The sequence below is a fragment of the Meles meles genome, chromosome 2, assembly GCF_922984935.1.
Source record: "Meles meles chromosome 2, mMelMel3.1 paternal haplotype, whole genome shotgun sequence".
Classification (NCBI taxonomy): Eukaryota; Metazoa; Chordata; class Mammalia; order Carnivora; family Mustelidae; genus Meles; species Meles meles.
In genome coordinates, this window is record NC_060067.1 from 23,996,822 (window position 1) to 24,023,425 (window position 26,604).

The window sequence follows — 26,604 nt, forward strand, 5'->3', positions numbered from 1 at the left end:
GACAGCTTTTGTTCTTGATCTGGGTGTAGGTTGTACATCGGTGTGTTCTATTTGTGAAAACTCACTGAGCCGCATACGAGGATATGGCACTTTTATGTATATACATTACAATTTGTTTTAAAAAATCTGTCCCAGCTTTCAGTAGTATTATACAGATGCTTAACGGAGTATACTCTTCATCTCAAACCTCTTTCTGGTCTTCCTGCCTCTGATTTTCACCCTCCTCAATATGGCCCAAATATAGTTACGAAGTTGATCCACCAGGAAGTCTGTTTTTTTGTTGTTGATTTTTAAAGACTGCAGTGTGTGTGTGTGTGTGTGTGTGTGTGCTTAAAGATTTTATTTATTTGACAGAGAGATAGAGAGCACAAGTACGCAAAGTGGCAGGCAGAGGAAGAGGGAGAAGCAGGCTCTCTGCTGAGCAGGGAGACCGATGCGGGGCTCGAAACCAGGACCCTGAGATCATGATCTGAGCTGAAGGCAGCGGCTTAACCCACTGAGCCACCCAGGTGCCCTGAACAGTTTTTCATCTTAATCCCTCCCTTCTATTCATCCTATACACAGAAGGGTCTTCAATGGCTCCCCCTGATTCATAGAATCAAGACTACATACAATCTCTAATTTTGCCTCACATTCAATATATCCTGTATGCCCCACTCTACCTTCCATGCCTTCTTCCCAACAACCTGTCAATCCTGTCAGATTGAGGCTACTGTGCCATGTGCATTCCTTTTTTTTTTAACTTTATTTTTATTTTTTTAAGATTTTATTTATTTATTTGACACAGAGAGAGAGAGAGATCACAAGTAGGCAGAGAGGCAGGGAGAGAGAAAGGGGGAAGCAGGCTCCCCGCTGAGCAGAGAGCCCGATGTGGGGCTTGATCCCAGGACCCTGAGATCATGACCTGAGCCACGGGCAGAGGCTTAACCCACTGAGCCACCCAGGCACCCCGCCATGTGCATTCCTATTTGTCTATCTTCGTCTACAATTTTACCACATATTATCTATACCTTGAATTTGGCACTCCAACCAATATTACCATGTGATATCTCATACTGTTGTTTAGTTTTCTATTGTGGATGTCTTCTTTTTTTAAATGAGGTATAATTTACATTAATATACATACAATAAAATGCATGAAGCAAGGGCGAAAATGAACTATTGGGATTTCATCAAGATCAAAAGCTTTTGCACAGCAAAGGAAACAGTTAACAAAACCAAAAGACAGCTGACAGAATGGGAGAAGATATTTGCAAACGACATATCAGATAAAGGGCTAGTATCCAAAATCTATAAGGAACTTAGCAAACTCAACACCCAAAGAACAAACAATCCAATCAAGAAATGGGCAGAGGACATGAACAGACATTTCTGCAAAGAAGACATCCAGATGGCCAACAGACACATGAAAAAGTGCTCCACGTCACTCGGCATCAGGGAAATACAAATCAAAACCACAATGAGATATCACCTCACACCAGTCAGAATGGCTAAAATTAACAAGTCAGGAAATGACAGATGCTGGAGAGGATGTGGAGAAAGGGGAACCCTCCTCCACTGTTGGTGGGAATGCAAGCTGGTCCAACCACTCTGGAAAACAGCATGGAGGTTCCTCAAAATGTTGAAAATAGAACTACCCTATGACCCAGCAATTGCACTACTGGGTATTTACCCTAAAGATACAAACATAGTGATCCGAAGGGGCACGTGTACCCGAATGTTTATAGCAGCAATGTCTACAATAGCCAGACTATGGAAAGAACCTAGATGTCCATCAACAGATGAATGGATCAAGAAGATGTGGTATATATACACAATGGAATACTATGCAGCCATCAAAAGAAATGAAATCTTGCCATTTGCGACGACGTGGATGGAACTAGAGCGTATCATGCTTAGTGAAATAAGTCAATCGGAGAAAGACAACTATCATATGATCTCCCTGATATGAGGACATGGAGAAGCAACATGGGGGGGTAGGGGGATAGGAGAAGAATAAATGAAACAAGATGGGATTGGGAGGGAGACAAACCATAAATGACTCTTAATCTCACAAAACAAACTGGGGGTTGCTGGGGGGAGGTGGGATTGGGAGAGGGGGAGCAGGCTATGGACACTGGGGAGGGGAGGCGAACCATAAGAGACTATGGACTCTGAAAAACAACCTGAGGGTTTTGAAGGGTCAGGGGTGGGAGGTTGGGGGAACAGGTGGTGGGTGATGGGGAGGGCACGTTTTGCATGGAGCACTGGGTGTTGTGCAAAAAGAATGAATACTGTTACGCTGAAAAAAATAAATAAATAAATAAATAAATAAAAAGGGAAAAAAAAATGCATGAACTGCTACTGTTCGGCTGAATTTTCACAAGCATAAATACCCACGTAACCATCACCAAAACACAGAACATTCCATTATTTCACAAAGTTCCCCTGACCACCACTATAGACAATTTCCCCTTTCCCGAAGCTGAAAACTACTTCCTGAATGTTCATAACTACAGATTAGTTTTGCCTCTCCTTGGTGTTACATACATACCTTCTGATAATTAACAGTTTATATGTTCAGGAGAATGTAAAGGAGACTTTAAAGTAGAACAAAGGGGTGGCGTGGGAAGACCATGGCGACGCATCTCCTGGATTGCTCGTTCTCTGTCAATAAAGAACAAGTAAGAGAGTATACCAGAAAGTGGAATACAAATATCAGCTGCTGTTATTGTTACTGGGTGACTAAACAACTTCTCAATTAATTAATGAGTATTTCTGTTAAATTTAAAGCCTACATCCTTATATAATCTTTAAGTAATGAATAAAAGATTTCAACTACAGTAATATGTACCATAAGAGATTGTTCAAAGCCTCACTGAATAGAGGTTTTCAGAGTTAGCTGGTTCCCTCCTCTCTCCCCCTGTCCTTTCCCACCTCCTCTTGTACATAAACCTAGCCTCCTCCTTCCTAACAACTCCCAAATGTCAGAAGTGAAATCACTATTTTCTCTGTTATGCTGGAGTCCGAGTCAGCCCCACAAAGCATGGTAACTGTGTGGCCACCTCTTTGGTGCACCATTCAACCTCTGGCCTAGACTTTCTGCCTTATCAGATATCTTCAGCATCCAGGATTTCTACCTAATTGGGTGTTTCACAGACTTTTTTTCAGTATTATCCCCCTAAAGAAACTTTATAAGATATTCCCTCCCCCCAAATTTTCTACTTCTCCCCATGAAATTTTGACATGTAGATACACTATTTCTGACTAAAGTTTTTTGTCCCGCTCTCTCTTCCCCCAAAAACCAATAGCGTTCCTTAGGGTGGTGTACAAATGTATAATCTAGTTGGATGGTAAGGAAAAAGAGACATGGTCATGCCAGCCAAGGTTTCTTTGAGGACTAGGGGCAATGGAAAAAGAAGAATTAATGGGGTCTTATAACCCTAGGCAAAAGAGGGCTTGATTTAGGGCCCTTGATTTTAAGAGAATTTAAATCATCATTAGGAAATGGAAATCATCATGCATGTACAGTTTAGCACATTAAGAAACTACATCTTGCCAATTACAAGCAATTAGTAACACTGCTTTTATGACACTGATGCATCTCTTCATTTCTCAGCCTTCATTTTTCTTTGAAATCATAAATATTGATTTCCTAGCAAATTTTGTCTTTACTCCAAAGAGCACCTCACTCAAAGTTCTGATGCCAATGGATAATAAAAGAACTCAAAAAACTGACCTGATAAGCAATTTAACCAACTATTTGAGAATGAAATCTCAGCAATGTGGATGTCTATGGTATTAACATAGCAAGAAAGAGTAACAGAAGAAAGGTAACTTGACAAGGGATTTGCAAATTAGGTTTTGATTTTAGCTGTGAAAGCAGGTGTCATTTCTCTTTGTAACACTTGGGGATTCAAGTTTTCAACATAACAAAGCAAATGAACGGAAATATAAGTGAGTATGAAAATTACTAAGCCATCGGGAATATATTGTATATAAGGGCATGGGATATAAAATTGGATCTGCCTTTCTTCATTTTAATTAATTAATTGTAAGATTAATTAATTAATTTAAAGTAGTCTCCACACTCAGTATGGAGCCCAGTGCAGGGCTTGAACTCATAACACTGAGATCAAGATCTGAGCTGAGATCAAGAGTCAGATGCTGGGGTGCCTGGGTGGCTCAGTGGATTAAGCCGCTGCCTTCGGCTCAGGTCAAGATCTCAGGGTCCTGGGATGGAGCCCCGCATTGGGCTCTCTGCTCCGCAGGGAGCCTGCTTCCTCCTCTCTCTGCCTGCCTCTCTGCCTTCTTGTGATCTCTCTCTCTGTCAAATAAATAAAAAAAATCTTTAAAAAAAAAGAGTCAGATGCTTAACTGACAGAGCCACCTAGGCGCCCCATTAAATTTTTTTTTTTTAATTCAAGTACAATTAACATATCTATGTTAGTTTCAGGTGTACAAGATCTACCTTGATTTTAGTTTTGGCTCCACCATTTACTATTTGTGTGACTTTGGTTTCCTCTAATATAGGCATAATAATAGATTATTGGTATATGGTATCTGGCACATATTTATCAATTGTTCTTTTTTTTTTTTTTTTAAAGATTTTATTTACTTATTTGTCAGAGAGTGAGAGAGAGAACACAAGCAGGGGGAGCAGCAGGCAGAGCAAGAAGCTGACTCCCTGCTGAACATGGAGCCCAATGTGGGGCTTAATCCCAGGACCTTGGGCTCATGACGTGAGCCGAAGGCAGACACTTAACGGACTGAACCACCCAGGCATCCCTTATCAATTGTTCAATTGTCATCACTCTTGTGATGACCTATATTTAGAGATTCCTATTGGACCATATCGTTTGGGTTCTTGCAGAATCTTTACCAGCTTGCTGATTCCCTATCTATACTATTTCAAATAATGCCCTAACTTCGCCCTGAGAAATGCTATAGAAAACACTGAGAGAATACTTGCTACTTCATTTACCATAAGGATATTATCTACCACAACACCTGATGCCTTTTTAGGAAGAAATAGCAGAAGAAATTTATTTTTGTATGAATGCTAAAAGGAAGTTGTCTATTTTTAAGCCATATTAAATCCTTTTTGAAATAGGACAGGGAATAAATAAAAACACTGCTCAGTGCTAATTTTTTCTTACCGCTCGTATCTTTCAGTTGAAATCTGCCTTTTCAGAGCATCGTGATCGGTTTGTAATTGTGTCACTTTAGCCCGAAGCATGGTGTTTTCCCGGCCTTGACTAGTTCTTAAAAACAAATTTTAAAAATCAAAGATATAAATAACAAATGTGTTGTTTTTTAGTCAAGTACGATGGATTTTTGTTTTTGTTATTAATAAATACAAAAGAGGTGATACTTAAGGACAAAAAAAGAAAAGAACAAGATTTTTTTAACACAAATTTTCTCAGCTTCATTAAGTTTTTCTTTTCCTTCAGGAGCTTCTATTACTAAGTCTTCCTTTTTATTCATTCATTCATCTTATTTAACAAACTTTTTTTTAGAAAAAGATTTTATTTATTTATTTGACAGAGAGAGACACAGCAAGAGAGAGACACAAACATGGGTAGTGGGAGAGGGAGAAGCCGGCTTCCCACTGAGCAGGGAGCCCGATGCAGGGCTCAATGTGGGGCTCAATGCAGGGCTCGATGCGGGGCTCCATGTGAGGCTCGATCCCAGGACCCTGGGATCATGACTTGAGCCAAAGACAGATGCTTAACGACTGAGCCACGCAGGCGGCCCTTTAACAAACATTTAAACTGAGCTTCCAGTATGTGCTGGGCACTGCAGCAATGGCGGAAATACAAATTTGAACAAGACATGAATTATAACATCAAGATGTAAAGCATCTTTGTTGACTCTTTCTAGACTCCTGCCTCGGAAAGATAAATATTTTTTTCGTTTCCTTTTTTTTTTAAGCTTTTATTCATTTATTTGACAGACAGAAATCACATGTAGGCAGAGAGGCAGGCAGAGAGAGAGAGAGGAGGAAGCAGGCTCCCTGCTGAGCAGAGAGCACAATGCGGGGCTCAATCCCAGGACCCTGAGACCATGACTTGAGCCGAAGGCAGAGGCTTTAACACACTGAGCCACACAGGCGCCCTTCTTTTCCTTTTTTAAAAGAAGATTTTATTTATTTATTTGACAGAGAAAGAGCACAAGCAGGCAGAGCAGCCGGCAGAGGGAGAAGCAGGGTCCTGGCTGAACAGAGAGCCTGACATGGGACTCAATCCCAGGACCCTGGGATCATGACCTGAGCCACACTTAACTGACTGAGCCACTCAGGTGTCCCGAAAGAGAAAATATTTCTAACTCCTTTTAAAACTGTTCTACTTGTACTATCCACTCTGGGTTTTTTCCCCTCTTCCATCAAGCCCAAACCTGACCATCTAAAAGACACTATCATCAATCTCCTAAAAGGTAGTAATACACAGCCTTTTTGAAATCTTTTCCTAGTCCACAGCAAGAGACACAGATGGTTCTCCCCATCTTGCAATGCTTTCTCCTTTACTGACTCCTCTTTGTGCCTCAAATTTAGAAATTTTTTCTAGAGTTCACTCATTCTCTTCCATGGGTACCATCTCTGTGGTGAAGACAGACAAATCTACATTTCCAAACACAATGTTTCTCCTGAACTAAACCCCTGAATTCCCTAAAGCAGCCATCACATAAGTAAGATATTTTGGTTTATACTGCCTTACACACTCCTATCCCCCCTCCCATCAAAAACTGAAAAATTATTTCTGACAAGCTGTTTTCTTTGTATAAGTTGATTTATGCCACTTACAATTTGCTTTCTGAAAGGGTTAATTTCTCTTTAAGCAGCTGAATTTCTGTATCCTTCTCGTGGGATGTTAAATGAGAATGAAATTCCTTATCTCTATTTGTAGCTAACAATGATTCAAGGTTTTTAATTGTGTGTCTCTCACTTGACAGCTGTTTTTTTAATAGTTCTGCTTCTGATTTCACATTTTCTAATTCCGCCAAAACCTACAGGGAAAACAAATGAAGACGACTTCAGTACAATTTTATGCTTATTCTGAAAAATTATTTGCAGAGCTACATACCCGTCAGTTGTTTATTTTGGGTACCACTTAAAGATTCTGAACCATTTTTTTTTTTCAGTGTAAGAAAATCATCTTATTTTCAAGATAATTTTTGCTATTTTCAGTAAGGGCTTATTTGCTTTAAGACCTATTCCAGCCCTCAAATAGTTTTTACTCACTCTACCTTGTCAAGAGAGGGTCATTAACATAAAAATCCTAAAATGTGGCCAATCTTATCAGCAAGAAAGCACTTCTGATCTATTATGTATACTCTGACTACACAGTCAAGTCAGCACTGGAGCTTCTCCGTACCTGAAAATAAAGATACTACTAAATTTATGAAAATCAAAAACATGCTGGGTTGTTTAAAGTAATGCCTCAGTTTAAGAATGGGAAGTTCCAGCTAACAAAACTTTTAAAATTAAGTAAGACTTAAATACCTTGGGATTTTTTTTAAAGATCTTATTTATTCATTTGAGAGAGAGAGAGTGCGTGCGCACACACTTATGTGTATGAGGAGGTGGGGGCAAAGGGGGAGGAAGAAGCAGACTCGCCGCTGAGCAGGAACCCAACTTGAGGGCTCAGTTCCAGGACTCAGAGATCATGACTTGAGCCGAAGGCGGTCACTTAATCAACTGAGCCCACCCAAGCACCCCTAAATGTCTTGGGATTTTTATAAGAAAAAACTACTCCATTTAGGAAGCAATGAATTGCTCAATCCTTCATTTAAATCTTACCTTCAAACAGAGAGAAGAAATGTACTGGGATATACTCCTGTTCTGTAATAAGAAGACTCCTGTTTTCCCAAACACCCATCTACTCCATTTCATCACCATGTTTGCCAGAAAAATCCTGGCAAAGAATCTAGTTGTCAAAATCCTGTAGTCAAAAGTAACTGCTTAAAGGGGAACAAATATATTGGGCAGTGCCTGATGAAGTAAAACAGTGAGAGGAGGGCTCAATAACATAATGTGCTACAAAACAGTATCTTTTACGTTCTTACCCTCTCTAACTCCAGGCTTTTGGAATTCAGTTGTTGGGTCATAATATCTTTGCCTGAATCAAGCTTAATGCAAAGTTCTCTGAGAGATGACAAATCATTCAACACCATTGCTTTTGCATCTTCCTGATGTCTCAGTTCTTCTTCTAATCTGGACATGGCTTTGGCCATTGATGAGATCTGAGATTCATAAGCATGGTGCGCATTTATGTGCTGAAAGCAGAAAAAGAAACTGGTAAAAAGTTAAAATAACCCAATAATTTTAAAGGCTTAAGTTCGTGCAGCCGCGACCCCCCTTTATGGAAACATAAGAGCCAATTTTTGCAAATTTTAACATACTCTCAGGAAGCTGTCTGCTATTTAAAGATGGCCTATTTAATGCTTAACCAAGTGAACTGTATGTAATTATTAATCACAGTACCTAAGTACCTCATGTATATATTTGGAAGATGCAAAGATGATAATTATTGTTTTAGGATGAACAAGAGGGATCTTTGAAGTTAGGTTAAATTTTATCTTTATAAATTGTTACAACACCCTTATAAGTAAAAGTAAAATATACTCCTCACTTCTCAGATGTCTTTAAATTTTAAATTTCAAAATGGAGTTTGCTTTAAAATGAAATACCTGAAGTTGTATTTAAATTTAATTTAACCTAATAGTAATACACAACTTAGTAAGATTTTAATAATTGAAATTATAAGGTTTGAAATACTGATACAGATCTTTTCCTAGGATAGTCCACATTTTAAGTTTCTCAATTTAAATAGAGTGATAAATACAAATTGATATAAACTCTACTCTAGACTTTAATAAGAATTCCACACTTCAAAAATAAAATTATTTTAATAGCTATTAAGAAAAAAAACTGACATTAAAAATCTAACTATGCTGTGAAGATTTAATAAATTTCAGCAATTGCAGAAAAGTAAATATTTGGATTTTCCAAGTTAATGAATTTAAAATCAAAGTTCCCCAAATGAAATATAAATATGTAAAAGTCAGTTTTATATACTACATAAAAACATGAACAATGACATAGAACAAAAAAATTAAAGAATAGTTTCTTCTGAGCATTTTTCTGAAGGTTGAAAAGCATTCCTTCAGTTATTATATTCTTAATAGAAAAACTCAGAGAGACAGGGTAGTTCCTAGCATAGCTGTAACCAATCACTGCAAATTATTGGGTGGTTTATTTTTTTATTTTATTTTATTTTATTGTTTTTTTTTTTTAAAGATTTTATTTACTTGACAGACAGAGATCACAGGTACACAGGCAGACAGAGAGAGAGAGAGGGAGAAGCAGGCTCCCTGCTGAGCAGAGAGCCCGATGCGGGCCTCGATCCCAGGACCCTGAGATCATAACCTGAGCTGAAGGCAGAAGCTTAACCCACTGAGCTACCCAGGCACCCCTACTGGGTGGTTTAAAACAACAGAAATTTCTGCTGGTGGCCGCCAGCAGTCGTTAGTGTTCTTGCCTTGTAGACACTTTGCTCCAGTCTCTGCCTCTGTCTTCAGCTGGTGTTTTCCCTTCTATCTTCTGCTCTGGATTTCTCTTACAAAGGACACCAGTCACTGGATTATGGCCTGTCCTAGTCTAGTATGATCTCATCTTACCTTGAGCATACTTGCAAAAACCTTATTTCCAAATAAGGTCACATTCATAGGTGCTGGGGTATAGGATTTCAACATAACTTAAGGCCCCTAATTCTTTCCACCCTTTATCTCCCCAAAATTCTTGTCCTTCCTTTGTGCAAAATACATTCACTCCATCCCAACACTCCAGCATCAATTCTAAGTCCAAAGTCTCATTTAAGCATCATCTAAATCCGATATGGGTAAGACTCTGGGTATGGTCCATCCAGGCACCAAACTACTCTCCCTCCTGAGATCTGTGACACTAGTAAACAACGTACTTGCTTCCAAAAACAATAGCGAAACAGAGACTAGACATGCCCACCCCGAATGGGAGAAAACAGAAGGAATGAAAGGGTTACAAGTCCAAAGTAAGTTTGCAACCAAGCAAGGAAAATTCCATTGGGTTTTAAGGCCTAAGAATAATTATCTGTGCCCAATGGTCTGTCTTCTGGGCCTGCTAGAGTGGCCCCACCTTTTTGACCCTCAGCTATAGCCCCACCCTCTTGGCCCTCAGGGTCAGCAGCCCTGCACTCTGGAATCAAGGAGGTAATATCCCTGGGCCTGTGGTGACAATAACAGCAACACCAGCCTTGAGCTGCTCTTGGCCGCCTACAGAGACATTCTTCATTTTTCTCTAGGGAAAACACATATTTGTAGCTAAGTAACTCTACTAGCCTATTTTCTGCTGGTAGGATCCCAAATGTTCAGCCTTCCTTCATTTCACCTTGTTTCTGTCCCTGTCAGTACAAGCTGGCAGTATTTCTACTGAGGTGACTGACTGACTGGCTACATGAGTCACATACCTAATCTGTTCACCAAGAGACTGTGGAGCCACACTTGGTCCTGTCTCCAGAGCACACTGTCTGGATAGGCTAAGAATTTTCCAAATCATCAAGACCTGGTTCCTTTTCCCCCTGAATTTTAAGTCTAGTATACTTAACATTCAGTGTTTTATTAGTTTCAGATGTACAATATAGTAACCCAACACTTCTGTATATTACTCAGTGCTCATCATGGTAAGTGTACTCTAAATCCCCTTCACCTGTTTCACAGCCCCCCCCCGCCCCCACCTCCCCTCTGGTGACCATCAGTTTGTTCTCTAGAGTTAAGAGTCTGTTTCTTGGTTTGTCTCTTTTTCCTTTGTTCATTTGTTTTATTTTTTAAATTCCACATTTGAGTGAAATCATATGGTATTTTTCTTTCTCATTTTGCTTAGCATTATACCCTTTAGATCCATCCATGTTGTTGTAAACAGCAAGAATGAAAAGATTCATTCTTTTTTATGGTTGAGTAATATTTCATTGTGTATGTGTGGGTGTTAGTGTACACACATATATATACAATATCTGCTTCTCCCCCGCTTGTGCTCACTCTCTCAAAAAAAAAAAAAAATCTAAAAGAAAAAAAATGTTCTACTTTCCTCCCAAGAGTATACCATAATTAATTAAGCCAAGTTCTCTGCCATTTTATAACAAGGATCACCTTTCTTTCAGTGTCCAATAACATGTTCTCAATTGCATCTACAATCTCACTAGAAGAAACATTAAGATTTCTGGAGAAATTCTGTTCTTGACAATTTATGTATTTCGTAAATGACAGAAGTTTTGTCAATAGCTTGTCTTTCTTTTTTCTGAGCCCTTACTAGAATCCCCTCTAACATGAATCTTTCTACCAACAAGTTTTTCAAAGCAATCTAGGCTTTTCTGATCAAGCACCTCAAAATTCCTTCCATTACCAAATTCCAAAGCCACTTTCATATTTTTATGTTTGTTATAGTTTTCCTTAAGGAAAAAAGTATGGCAATTCCCGAAAAAAATCAAACATAAAAATGACCACGATTCAGCAATTCGACTGCCAGGTATATCCTAAAGAACTGAAAGCAGGGACGTAGATACTGTAATTCACGTTCACAGCAGCATTATTCCTGGCGGCCACAGAGGAAAACAAATGAAACGTCCATTGGCAGATGAATGGATAAAGAAAATGTTAGGTATATACACAATGGCATATTATTCAGCCTTAAAAAGAAATGGAATTTGGATACATGCTACAACATACGTGAACCTTGAGTTTAAATGAACCTTAAGCCTAAGTGAAATGAGCCAGTCGCAGAAAGACAAATATTGTATGATTCCACTTATATGAGGTACAAGAGTAGTCAGATTCGTAGAGAAAGAAAGGAGGATGCTTGCCAGGGGCTGAGATGGGGAGGGAGGGCAGGGTGGGGGTGGGGGGTGGAGGTGGGGGCGTAAGGAACAGGGAGTTAGTGCTTAATGGGTACAGAGTTTCAGTCAGGGAGGATGAAGAAGTTCTGGAGATAGTGGTGACAGTTGCCTAACAATGTGAATGTACTAATTGTCAGAGAACTGTACTCTTAAAACCAGTTAAGATGGTAAATTTGATGTTATGCATATTTTACTACAATTTAAAAAAAGTAATGGGGCTCCTACACAAATGATCAGAATTGATAAAAGATTATATTGAACTTACTTAATCAATGCTTAAATTTCACTTCATTAAAGTATCTTCGAATGTTACTGTTTTACTAAATAATGTCATCACAAGATAAATGAATATAGTATTACCTCCTGAATTTCTTTTTCTAATAGCTCCACCCTTTCTCGAAGGTGTCTCCTCTCTGTGTCAATAGAAAGAAGTTCCAGTCGAACTGAGCTGCTTTCTCCCTCAGCTTGATGGGCTTTGACCTCCCAGTCTTCCGCACGGTTATGAAGCATCTGAAATCTATCTAACAAATCTTGATTTTCTTTTTCCTGGTTTTAAGCATAATTAAATGATTTCTAAATTAGTAATTATCACCCACTGGAAGACATATCATAAACGTATACAGACATTGGGATTTTTGTTTTAATTAGGAAGCATACACTATTAGACAGCATACTATGTTAAGATCTGTGGGGAAATAGAAAAATACAGTAGGCAAGGTCTCCACTCTCATATCTTAATATCTAAGAGAGGAGACAGAAAAAATAAATATATAAATGAGGAGGTAGAATAAATACACACGGAAATACTTTTTAGATATCAGTCTAAAATCCAACCTAAATGATTTTTTTAACCTTAGCAGCCATTAAGCTCTCCCATCGTGACACTTCAGTTATGTAATTATGAACTCTACTCTTCATTTCTTCTTTTTCTTGCACTGCTGCTTCCAATTCCAGTGAGATTTCCTATAAACCAGAAAATTGAAGACAGATAAATCTACAATGAATGTGGCACCTAATGAGTTCTCTGTATATTCAAATAGCTCCTTTAGAATTTGGGGAATAAGAGTAGGAAAAAAGGAAAACAGTTTCTAAGAGTTATTTTCATATGTTTTTCCTGACCTCGATTTTTTAACCAAATATTACCATCCATCTCCCATAGTAGACTTGATCACGTATCTGGCATTTATTTATTTATTTATTTATTATTTTTTTCAGCGTAACAGTATTTATTGTTTTTGCACGACACCCAGTGCTCCATGCAATACGTGTCCTCCCTATTACCCACCACATTTATATTATGGAGCTAGCTATGCTCATGGATTGACATTTTTAAAAATTCATATACAGGCAATATGCTGTATACTGAATAATAAAAGTAATTTTTAAAAAATTTAAAATATTTAAAACAGGAAAATTATTCATCTTCTTGGTATAATCCTTTAATAAACCAGCACAAACAAAACCAATACTTTTCAGTATCTGTCATTCTAAAATATTCATTAATTTACTTATAGGTATATCTCTAAGTTGCCGGCAGGAAGTGTGAAAAATTAAAATTTATCCTGGGTCTTTAAAACGTAGCACTTTGCCCTGAGAGTGATGCTGGGAGTGAGGCTGACAATGGTATCTGCCACAGAGAATACCATGCTCTCAGCTTTAGGATTCCCAGTAACAAAGACCAAAATGGTAAGGAGACCACAGTTGCATCAATTAGACACCCTGTGATATACAGCAGCATTTTAAACCATATTTTAAAACATTCTTATAAATTCCATTCTCCTCAAAAATTTATTTATGTTGTTGATATTTGTATCATTAAATTTTTATTTTATTTATTTACTTATTTATTTGAAGATTTTATTTATTTAACAGAGAGAAAGACATCGAGAGAACACAAGCAGTGGGAGTGGGAGAGGGAGAAGCAGAAGCAGGAGAGGGAGAAGCAGGCGTCCCCCTGAGCAGGGCGCAGGTATGGGGCATGACAGAAGCCAAAGGCAGACGCTTAACCACCGAGCTACCCAGGCACCCCTATATCATTAAATTTGAAAAAACATTTAGAGCTTTAAAATTGAGCAAAGAATGAATATGCTGTAAAACTATCAAAGTTTATGCACTGTGCTCATACCTGGTTTTCTCTTGCCATTGTAGTCAGATCATCTTGTAATCTTCGGTTTTCCTTAAAAGATATTTCTTTAGCTTTTCCGACCTCATCAAGTTCTTTGTGAGCTGCATCAAGCTGGCGCCGGAGACTGCTTATTTCTTGGTCCCGATTAGTCAACGTTTCCTTTAGCTGGCTGTTAACACGAGGGATGTGGAAATAATAAAGCTTTTTGGAAAACTATAAGTCATTTAAAAGAAAACTGCTGTACTCTGAATTAAGTATACTAAGAATACAAGAAACTACACTGCAGTAAGACACTGATAAATTAGGTAAAGCAGATATTTTAGATCCCTACCAATCATTATTTAGAAATAGTCATAAAATAAATTTATAATTCTAAAGTCAAGTAAAAAGAGGACTTTCTTTTTTTTTTTTTTTTTTCTTTTTAAATAGAAGGCTTTCAAATGTTAGGAGCAAAAGAAAATAGAGTGAATTGGCAAATATTATCTAATATTTAAGTCCCCACTACTATGTAATGGGTAAGGTATATAAAATAATAATTAGTGACTTTTGCCTTAAGTAGAGACGACACATAAAATGATAGGTTTTGATGTAGACAAATTCCAGACTGGCTACTAAAGTAAAAAACTTTTAATGATTAGGGTCTGAACAGAATAAGTATAGCAAAAATAAAGAACAAATAGGTACGTAAAAGAATAATGACTCAGACATGACTGTTGAGATGTTGATGATGGAGGAAGGGAGAAAGTCCAAGAGGATGGCATGTTCACGTAATAGACTTAGATGCTGTCACCGGCAAAACTGAACAAGGAAATTTTCCTATTGTCAAACTGCTACTTAAAGACGAAAGCTGCACTTACTGAAAATTTCTAAAAAAACCTGGATGCCATTTCATTGATTACTTACTTCATAGAAGATTCATACTCTGAGACCGTCTTCTTCATCTGAGCAATAGCTTTTTCCTACAGAAATTATGAAAATATAGGATTCTAAAACACTCATATAAAAATGTCTTTATTTGAAATAAAAAATTTTAAAAAGTCTTTACTTGAATTTATATAATTTATCACATTTATATAAATTATGCTATAAAAGGAAGCTTCAAAGTAAGTATTTCTATGTCCCAACTCTACTTCACATATTGGCATGTTTCTACCCACTTGAAGAACCTCAACTGTTTTTTTGAGTTTGCTATAATCATACCTGATAAAATTACATTCTATAAATAGAATTTTTTAAAAAAGATTTATTTATTTATTTATTTGGCAGACAGAGATCACAAGTGGACAGAGAGGCAGACAGAGAGAGAGATGGGGAAGCAGGCTCTCTGGCAAGCAGAGAGCCCGATATGGGGCTCGATCCCAGGGCTCTGGGATCACGACCTGAGCTGAAGGCAGAGGCTTTAAGCCACTGAGTCACCCAGGCACCCCTATAAATAGAACTTTTTTTTGAGAGAGAAAGTGCATGCACCCAGAGAACTGGGGAGCAGGGGCAGAGGGAGAAAAACAGTGTCAAGCATGTCCATAACCAGTGTGGAGCCCGACACGGGCTCAATCTCATGACCTGAGATAATGACCTAACCCAAAATCAGGAGTCCAATGCTTAACTGACTGAGCCACTTGGGTGTCCCTATAAATAGAATTTTTGCAGATCCAAATTATTGGCATGAAATAAAATTTAAGCCTATTAGAAGATATGGCTGTGGGTCTTGGGAACTTGTACATAGGAGGTAAGAACTGCATATATGAGAGAATGAAATTGTTTCTGTTGAGATGCCAGATAAAGGTATTTAATGGTCACATACTTTATTAACCAAGTTTTCTTGCAAGTTTGCAATCTTTTCTGTCTTCTCATCTACAGTCTCCTGAAGAAAGTCTTTTTCTTTGTCAATAACATCAATGGTCTTTTTCATTACATGAGCCTCTTCATTCTGCGAAGTCATCTGAAGGTGTAGTTTACCTATGAATAGAGAGAAATGTTTGTTAGACAAAGTAAATTAGGTTTAGCAAAAGAAAAACTTAGGGGCACCTGGGTGGCTCAGTTGGTTAAGCAACTGCCTTTGGTTCAGGTCATGATCCCACGGTCCTGGGATTGAACCCTTGCATCAGGCTCCCTGCTCAGTGGGTCGTCTGCTTCTCCCGCGGCCTGCAGCTCTATCTGCTTGTGCTCTCTATCAAATAAATAAAATCTTAAAAAAAAAAAAAAGGCAAAATTTTAAAACATTTACCTATTTTTTCCTCCAGTACGTTAATTTGTGTTTGGGCTGATTCAAGTTCACCTCTTTTCTTGGAGAGCCGGTGCTGACAATCATCAAGCGACCGCTGTAGCTGCTCATTTACCATCCTAAAGAACCAGTGGACAAAAACAAATGGCATTATCTCTGGCAGAAATAATTTTTAAAAAAATGAGAGATCTTAAAGTATTTTCTCATTTTTAAAGTTTATTTTAAAGCTCTTCCAGTTTAATCAATGGTATTATATTATTATTTCTTGCTGTCCACCATTCTCCAAAATGGTTCCACGTCCTAAATATAGTATAAAAATCAAATTAATTGTATACTCTTTTCTAGAGGTTTCTTGATAGTTTTTTTTTTTTTTAATTTGACAGAGAGAAAGCAATCACAAGTAAGCAGAGAGGCAGAAAGAGAGAGAGGAGGAAGCAGGCTCCCTGCCGAGCAGAGAGCCCGACGCGGGGCTCCATCCCAGGACTCTGGGATCATGACCCGAGCTGAAAGCAGAGGCTTTAACCCACTGAGCCACCCAGGTGCCCCGTTTCTTGGTAGTTTTAAAGTCCTCTTCAGTTCCTAATATTAACACTTCCCTTATAAAATCTATTTTCAACAGTGGTGGCAAAGGTATAGTCATTTTTACAGTATTGCCGGGCACTTCCGAGGATTATCCATAAATCCTTACACGAGAGCTTTTAATTTTGACTTTTTGGTGGGTAGTCAACTAGAGGTCACAGTTAACAGGCAAAGTGGACATTACTGCAGTGCAATGAACATTTACAAATAAAGACTGCTTTCAGGGAACAAAAGAAAGAACATTACAGAAGAAAAACAGACAATTTCAGAGGAATGACTTACTCATCAGTGATATTATTTTTCAGAAGTTACAAGAATCCGCTCTCCTGTCATCTAGTTCTGGGATGCTTTTAGCCCTGACTTTGAGTTCTCAACCCTGCCCAGAGGGAAAGAAGTGGTTCTCACCTCAGGTTATTTATTGGGAACTCCCACATGTTCCTTTTTAGAGAATAAGACAGGAAAGTAACTACCAAGGGTGGCTCAGTTTAGAACTGCTTAATGGGCAGCATTTTTGGGTTTCTGAAGCCATAAGTAAGATGGGACATCTGGATAGAAATGAAGTTTCATTGGCAATACTGAGGTATTCTGGAAAGACCAAAGACATGACTCTGACTGCTCTGACAGCAAGTGAATAATGGCCCAGAGGCAGGCAGGAAAGTTGAACTGAGACTGGCTTCTGCAGGGTTGCACAGTCAAACAGAATCAAGCCAAAAGGACTCTAGGTTCAAGCAATTTTATTTCAAAAAAGTATCTCTGAGGTCCAGGTGACTGCACTGTACTTAAGCTATTCCTGAAAGCTGTAGCTATTGCACTGAGGGTTATAGCGACAGGCAGCAGAGAAAGAAGAAAGCTAATATTCATTGTATTGATACTTTATAAACATTAGCTCTTTCATTCCTAGAACAATTCCATAATTAGAAATATCATCCACATTTTATAGAAACAAATGACTAATAACTTGTCCAAGGTGACAGAGCTATTAAAGCAGAGATATGAATCCAGGTAGGCTAACCTGACATCAAGGCTATTCTACCACGTGACATTGCCTTCTGCGAAGAATTCAGGGAGACCAATTTCTTCTATCTGGAAGGGAAAATGTCTGTTCAAAAATGGAATGGGGAGCGCCTGGGTGGCTCAGTGGGTTAAAGCCTCTGCCTTCCGCTCAGGTCATGATCCCAGGGTCCTGAGATGGAGCCTGCATTGGGCTCTCTGCTCAGTGGGGAGCCTGCTTCCCCCTCTCTCTCTGCCTGCCTCTCTGCCTACTTGTGATCTGTCAAATAAATAAATAAATAATCTTTACCCCCCCCAAAAAAAAATGGAATGGCCCAGAATCCTATGAAGGACACCAAGTGGTTGGCCGTCTTTGAAGTCCTAAGTAGAAATGTAAAGATGTCTTCACATTTAAGGTTCATAGGGAAGGTTAATTGCTAATAAAAGTAGGATTGATACAGGAAGGCAGGATAACATCTTGATCGTACACAAAGTAGGCCCAGGGTGAGTCCTAAAAATAGCTTTACTTTTTCATACTTTAGTATAGATTGGAAGGAAACAATAGAGATTATATAACTAAGCCTGGATGTAACTTTTCTGGCAGAAATACTGCTAAGAAAAAGGTCTGCTTAATGAAAGAACTGAGGGAGAAAGTTCATAAGCACAAATAGATGAGTGACTATCATATTACTTGTTCATCATGGTATTTGGAAAGGAAAATTTGAGAACTATAGTGTTAGGAGAAATGAACCAATTTCTTAACTTTGAAAGTGTCATGAACATAGGAAAGGGAGTGATGACTTACCACAAGACAGTGAAGCAGTACAACTTAAAATCGAAGTTCTAGTTCTCTACTTACCAGCCATGCGGCTAGATAGGACCATCTCACTGAGCTTCAAATTCCTTCGTTATACTACCTTACATAGAGGTCACATACACAGAGGTATACATGATTTCATTTTAGGGGGCAAAAGTAATTATTTCCCTTCATGATGAAATATATTTTAAAGATAGCATCTTTTTTTTTTTTTTAAAGATTTTATTTATTTATTTGACAGACAGAGATCACAAGTAGGCAGAGAGGCAGGCAGAGAGAGACAAGAGACAAGGAAGCAGGCTCCCTGCTGAGCAGAGAGCCCAATGCGGGGCTCGAGCCCAGGACCCTGGGTTCTGGGCGGAGCCGAAGGCGGAGGCTTTAACCCACTGAGCCACCCAGGCACCCCTAAAGATAGCATCTTTAAAGAGTCCCTATTCATAAGAAGTATTCAAGTTCTAAAATGGAGCTGAAGCTCCATCTAATGGGGTAGGATTGGATTTTTAATGGTGTATTAGAGGAAAGAGAATAATGATATCCCTGGTTGGTTTTTTTTTTTAATTTGTGTGATATTTACCAATTTAACCATCTGTAAATGTAAATCAGTGGCATTATATACATTCACAATCCTGTATACCCATCACCACTCTCTATCCAAAAGTTGTTCATTATCACCAATATAAACTCTGTACCCAGTGAAGAGTAACTCAACCTTTTCCTCTCTTCCCATTCCCTGGTAACCTCTAAACAACTTCCTGTCTCTATGAATTTGACTACAGTAGGCACTTCACATAAGTAAAATCATACAATATTCGTTCTTTTTTTATTAGGCTTACTGCACTTAGTACGATGTGTTCAGGGTTAATCTATGTTGTAGCAAGTGTCAGAATATCCTTTCTCTTTATGGCTGATGCAGTGCATGTATATACCACAATTTGTTTATCCATCTGTTAATGGACATTTGGGCTGTTTCTTTCTTTTGGCTATTGTGAATAGTGCTGCTATGAACATGTGTGTACATACACTGGTCTGTTTTTAATTCTTTCAGGTATATACTTAAAATTGCTGGGTCATATGGTGAGCCTGTGTTTAGCTTTTTGAAGACCTGATAGATTTTTTTCCACAGTGGCAGAACCATTTTATATTCGTACCAGCAATATGAAAGTTCTAGTTTCTCTACATCCTTGCCAACACTTGTATTTTCTTTCTCATTTATAGCCATGCTAGGGGATGTGAAGTGGTAGCTGGTTTTGATTTGAATTTTCCTAATGAGAATCTTTTCACATGCTTGTTGGTCCTTTACGTGCCTTCTTTGGAGAAGTGCCTATTTGAGCCCTTTGCCCATTTAAAAACATTTTTAAAAAATTAATTAATTAATTAATAATTAGATATTATTAATTAGATTAATTAAGAATTAGATATTATATATTATAATAAGAGAGCGAGCACCTGAGAGATGGCACACAAGTAGGGGGAGCAGCAGGCAGAGGGAGAGGGAGAAGCAGGCTCCCCACCAAGCGGAGAGCAGGATGTGGGGTTCTCATGACCTGAGCCGAAGGCAGATGATTAACTAATGACTGAGCTACCCAGGCACCCCAGGTCATTTGCCCATTTAAAAAAGTCTGGTTGTGGCTTTTTTTGTTCAGTTATAAGAGTTCTTTATACATTCTGAATCCTAGACCCTTATCAGAGATAAGATTTGAAAATATTTTCTCCCATTCTGCAAGTTGTTACTTTCTTGGTAAGGTCCTTTGGTGCACAAAGTTTTAATTTTGTTGGAAGTCTAATTTACCTACTTTTTCTTTTGTTGCTCGTCTAAGAATCCATTGCCAAACCCAAATTCATAAAGATTTATTCTTATGTTTTCTTCTAAGAGTTTTATGGTTTCAGCTCTTCTATTTAGGTCACTAATCCATTTTGAGTTTATTTTTTATAATTACTGTGAGGTAGGGGTCCAGTTTCATTCTTTTGCATGTGGATATCCAGCTATTCTAGCACAATTTATCGATGAGACTATTCCTTCTCTATTGAATGCTCCTGGTACCCTTGTTGAAATCAGTTGGCCAGAGATACATGGATTTATCTCTGGACTTTCAGTTCTATTCAGTCAGGCCATCTCTATGTCTACCTTTACGTCAGTTACCACACTGTTTTGAATACTGTGCCTTTTTTTTTTTTAAAGGAATTTATTTATTTATTTCACAGAGAGAGAGAGCATACAAGCAGAGGGAAAGTCAGGCAGAGGGAGAGGGAGAAGCAGACCTTCTGTTGATCAAGGAGCCCAACATGGGGCTTGATCCCCAGCCCCTGGGATCATGACCTGAGCCAATCGCAGATGCTTAAGCCAGGTGAACCACCCAAGCACCCACCTTTTTTCCTACCTGATTACACAATATTATATTAGCTCCAAGTATACAACATTGTGATTTGACATTTTATACATTACAAAGTGACCACAACAGGTCTAGTTACCACCTGTCACCAAAGTTATCACAATATTACTGATTATATCCCCTCTGCTGTACTTTACATTCCTGTGATTTATTTCTCTTTTTCTGTCGGCCTTTTGTCACTTTGTATGAGAGCCCCTAGGTCCACCCATGTTGTCACAAAATGACAAAATCTCACTCTTTTTTAACGGTAATATTCTATTGTATATGTATACACCATATCTTTTTTTTTTTAACTGAATTTTCTTTATCCACTTATCTATCAATGGACACTTGGGTTGCTTCCCTATCTTGGCTATTGTAAATAATGTTGCAATAAACATAAGAATGAATATATCTTTTTGAATTAGTGCTTTAGTTTCCTTTGGGAATCACTGGATCATATGGTATTTCATTTTTAATTTTTTGAGGATCCACCATACTGTTTTCCACAGTGGCTGCACCAATTTACATACCCACCAAACAGTGCATGAGAATTCTTTCTTCTCCACATCCTCATCGTTATGATGAAATAACGATGTTATTTCTTGTCTTTTTGATTCTAGCCATTTTGACTAGCCTGAAGTGATATCTCACTGTGGTTTTGATTTACATTTCCCTGATGATTAGTTACGTTGAGCATCTTTTCATATGTTTCTTATATAACTTCTTTGGAAAAATGTCTATTCATGTCCTCTGTCCATTTTTTAATTGACTGTTTTTTTGGTGTTCAGTCGTATGAACTATTAATATGTTTTAGATACTAACCCCTTATGAGACATATGATTTGCAAATACTTTTCCCATTCAGTAGGCCGCCTTTCCATTTTGTTGATGGTTTCCTTTACTGTGCAAAAGCTTTTGTCTGATATAGTTCCAACCGTTTATTTTTGCTTTTATTGCCCTTGTCTCAGATAGATCCCCAAAAAATATTGCTAACACCAATATCCAAGAGTTTCCTGCCTGTTTTAAGAGTTTTATGGTTTCAGGTCTTACATTTAGGTCTTTAATCCATTTTGAGTTTATTTTTTCATATATGGTATAGGAAAGTGGTTCAGTTTCCCCAACACCATTTATTGAAGAGACTATCTTTCCTCTTTTATATATTCCAACCTCCTTTGCCATAGATTAATGGACCGTAGAAGTGTGGATTTAGGGGCACCTGGGTGGCTCAGCGGGTTAATCCTCTGCCTTCGGCTTGGGTCATGATCTCAGGGTCCTGGGATCGAGCCCTGCATAGGGCTCTCTGCTCAGCAGGGAGCTTGCTCCCCCCCCCCCCCCGCCCCGCCAGCCTCTCTTGCCTACTTGTGATTCTGTCAAATAAACAAATAAAATCTAAAAAAAAAAAAAAAAAAGAAGTGTGGATTTATCTCCAGGCTTTCTATTCTGTTCCATTGATCTGTGTGTTTTTGTGCCAGTACCATACTATTTTGATTACTATAGCTTTGTAGTCTAGTTTGAAAAAATGTTAGCATGATACTACCAGCTTTGTTCTTTCTCAAAATAGCTTTAACTACTTGGGGACTTTGTGGTTCTGTACAAATCTTAAGATTATTCATTCTACTTCTGTAAAAAAGTGCTTGTGGTAATTTGATTAGGATGCACTGAATCTGTACATTGATTTGGGTAGTATGAACACTTTAACACTATTCTTCAAATCTGTGAACACAGTGTAGCTTTCTCTTTATTCTGTCATTCAATTTCCTTCAACAAAGTCTTATAATTTTCAGAGTATAGGTCTTTTACCTCCTAGGTTAAATTTATTACTAGGTATTTTATTCTTTTTAAAGCAACCATAAAAGGAATTATTTTCTTAATATCATCTTCTGCTTGTTTGGTATCAGTGTACAGTAACCCAACAGATTTCTATATATTTTGTATCTTGCAATATTACTATGTTCATTTATTTGTTTAATAGTTTTTTGGTTTCTTAGGGGTTTTCTATATATAGCATTATTTCATCTGCAAATAGTGAGTATTTCTTCCTTACCAATCTGGATGCCTTTTACTAGTCTTTTTCTTGTCTGTTGAGTCTGTATGAGGAAGTGAGCTCAAGATCCTCCTACTCTGCCATACTGATTGGGATCTCTTCTTTATTTCAGATGTCTCCCAAGAGTCTATGTTTATGGCCCACCACTGAGATAGGTTGGCTACTATTAAGTGCCATGTTTTGGTGAGCCAGAGAGGAAAAGGGATCTGCACTGGCTTTTCTTTACCCTTCTACAAAACGATGATGATTTGAATATGGTAACCCTAATTTCCCTTAGCCCTTCCAAATCCATCTCCATGAGCTCACTGTCCTCACTTGAGGCTCTGGTTCTTCTTCTTGTCTGTAGAAAAAATGTCAGCATGCCAGAAGACACTTCTTAGGCATTCAAAGGAGTCTGTGAACCTTCTTTCCCATATCTAAAATGGTTCTTAGTTTCTTTCTTTCTTTTTTTAAATTATTTTTTATTATTTAAAAGATTTTATTTATTTTATTTGACAGACAGAGATCACAAGTAGGCATAGAGGCAGGCAGAGAAAGAGAGAGGAGGAAGCAGGCTCCGAGCAGATAGCCTGATGCGGGGCTCGATCCCAGGATCCTGGGATCATGACCTGAGCCGAAGGCAGAGGTTTTAACCCACTAAGCCACCCAGGTGCCCCAGTTCTTAGTTTCTTTAACAGATAAAAACTTCTCAAGGGAGACCAGTTATATTTGGTTGTCTAAATATACCTAAATCTTACTATAACAACTGACACCCATTACCATAATATTAACTTCAACTAGAGTTTTCTCGGCCCTTTCCAGGAAAGTCTGCTAAAGCATTTATTTGATCCTGGATAAGTATATAACCTTCTAGTTCTGAAAAAAGTACAAAGATAACTAAAAACTAAGGTAAACTGAAAACAGTCTAAGGGTACTTTCAGCTGTGAGAATCTAAACATTTAGAGCCTCACTGCTAGCAACTGTAAGGATTAAGGCTATTTACTATGGGGCTGATTGAGAAAAGTCAGTTGTCTAACTGGGCTGGAAACTATTCTCAAGCAGGGTTTGGCAAAACTACAGCCTGCTACCTGTTTCTGTAAGGCCCAAGAGGTAAGATTCTTACATGTTTACATGATTGAAAAAATTTCAACAGAAGACTGATATTTTGTGACATATGAAAATTATATGAAGTTCAAATTTCAGTACCCATAAAGTTGTATGGACCACAGCCACACTGCTCCATTTATAAATTGCCTATGGCTGCTTTTGTGCTACAAAGGCAGAATTGAGTAGATGAGGCAGGGACTGGCTCATAATACTGAAAAGGTTTACCGACCCTAGCTCCAGAGGATGGCTAACATGCTCTGAGGGACTAAGACCATCTTCCCTGGGTAGAGCAATGTTGCTTTATAGCACTATGGAGTTTTGAATTGGGGGCATTAAATGCCAGATCTCATTAAATGCTAAAATTCAAAGAAGACAAGAGTCATTTGTTTAACGTTAATAGGGGTCTTAAGGAGGGATTTTTGTATTACATCCTCAGATGCTGTATTTGAACAATTAGAGACTGTGCTTGATATGGAAAAGACTGTTTCCTGGCATTGAAATTGCTTAAAGATGCCTGACTCAGGATGGGAAAGACAAAATGGGTTACCAGGTGGATGAAAAGGAACACAGGCCTCATCTATCTGAGTGTCAGCTTCTTCTTCTTTTTTAAGATTTTATTTGACACACACAGAGAGAAAGCACACAAGCAGGGAGAGAGGGAGAGGGAGAAGTAGGCTCCCCACTGAGCAGGGAGCCGCACCTGGGGCTGGATCCCAGAACCTCGAGACCAGGCAGATGCTTAACCAACTAAGCCACCCAAGAGACCCTGAGTGTCAGCTTCTTAAATGTCTCCGTGTTAAGGGTAAGATAACTTTATGTGATTAAAGGGGCAGCAAGGTCTCTACTAATGACACTGACAGCGGCATGAGGTTTGGGTAACGCGGCTTGGCTTCCACAGAGTGCTTGGTATCATGGTTTGTATTGAGTTTAGCTTTCGATTGGACCTGAAGGCTAGAGCTCATGGTTCTACTAGGAGGATGATACGGAGAATGTGACTGACAACCGTTTCCTCAGAGGTAAGTTTTTCTGTCAGAGCGAAATAAAGTTATGGAACCGTGCAATTTCCCCAGGTTGTACAAGGGAGACAAGTAAAGTCTTCATAATCCCTTCCTCTAACATGGTGTTGGTGAGGGAAGTGGCACATTGAGCTCACAAGAGAAAAGGACATTGTTGTAACAAAAAAATGTGAAAGGAGCTGTAGGCTAGGTGATCCAAGAAAGGGCACTGAAAGCTCTCCTTATAAGACTGAGAAGGGCCTCCTGTGAGGCAAGGAAAAGAGAGTTGTGGCTACAGTCTGAAGGAAAAAAGCAAAATGGATTAAATGCAAAACTAGTCAGGTCAGCACAGTAGGAAAATAGGTAGACCAGTAATTCTGGGTGACAGCATTATACCATAGTATCTATACTTTGGAGCTGAATATAGATATGAACCAGAAGAAGAGAGGCTGGTCCCATTCAGCTAGCTTTCCAGAGGATGCATGTAGCACTCACCACAATAAAAAAAAAAAAAAGAGTAAAAAAGCAGCTTTCACCTTAGTTCTTCCTAAAGTCTTACTTATCAAGACTTGTAGTCAGAGGAGCATACCTTATATTGAGTCTCTAAAATAGTATTCCTTAATTAATCAGACACAATGAGCTCTTGATCTTATTTTATTAAATTTGATTGATAATCATAGACCCACTTATGAACAAACGCAGGCTTTTCTTAATTATTCCTTGGATTTTCAATCTTACTGTTTATTTTACTATATATTTTACAATTCTCAGTGCTTGTATATCAAGTCTGTGTCTTTTCTCTCATCATTTCTTTTTATTCTTCTGGGTTCTGAATTTTAGACGAATTTCTTGAATTTGTTTTCTATTTTACTAACTCAGTTTTCAGAAATATCCATTCTACTGTTTACTAACACTTTCAGTTCTAATTTATCAATCTTTTTTTTTTAAAGCTTCTATTTGAGAGAGAGAGAGAATGTGCGTGTGTGTACTCGAGTGAGAGGGCACGAACAAGGGAGAGGGGAAGAGGGAGAAGGAGAAGCAAGCTCCTTGCTCAACAGGGCTCAATCCTGGGAGCCTAGGATCATGACCTGAGCTGAAGGCAGATGCTTAGCCGACTAAGCCACCCAAGTGCCCCATCATTATTTCTACTTTTTTTTTCAATCTTCTATCTTTTTTTTTTTTTAAAGATTTTATCTATTTATTTGACAGAGAGAGAGAGAGATCACAAGTAGGCAGAGGGAGTGGGGGGAAGCAGGTTCCCTGCTGAGCAGAAAGCCCGATGTGGGGCTCGATCCTAGGACCCTGGGATCATGACCTGAGCGGAAGGCAGCGGCTTTAACCCACTGAGCCACCCAGGTGCCCCTTCAATCTTCTTTCTAATCATCATTACTACAATTCTTTCTGATCTCAAGTAGTTATTATTTCATGACTGATTTAGTTTCACATATGCAATGTCATGTTAGCATCTGAAAA

At 38.4% G+C, this 26,604-nt stretch overlaps 1 protein-coding gene across 1 annotated transcript in view; it reads right to left on the minus strand.

The window, feature by feature from the left end:
- CEP135 (centrosomal protein 135) overlaps positions 1–26,604 on the minus strand; it is a 79,580-nt gene that overhangs the window by 5,665 nt on the left and 47,311 nt on the right. The window contains exons 16-25 of the mRNA XM_045984324.1: positions 16,253–16,368; positions 15,830–15,984; positions 14,932–14,987; positions 14,029–14,197; positions 12,756–12,866; positions 12,264–12,449; positions 8,044–8,253; positions 6,782–6,984; positions 5,139–5,243; positions 2,534–2,646 (exon numbers count right to left, since the gene is read on the minus strand). Of these exons, the coding sequence (XP_045840280.1) occupies positions 2,544–2,646; positions 5,139–5,243; positions 6,782–6,984; positions 8,044–8,253; positions 12,264–12,449; positions 12,756–12,866; positions 14,029–14,197; positions 14,932–14,987; positions 15,830–15,984; positions 16,253–16,368 (1,414 nt within the window). The 3' untranslated portion in view covers positions 2,534–2,543. The remainder of the gene's footprint in view (positions 1–2,533; positions 2,647–5,138; positions 5,244–6,781; positions 6,985–8,043; positions 8,254–12,263; positions 12,450–12,755; positions 12,867–14,028; positions 14,198–14,931; positions 14,988–15,829; positions 15,985–16,252; positions 16,369–26,604) is intronic.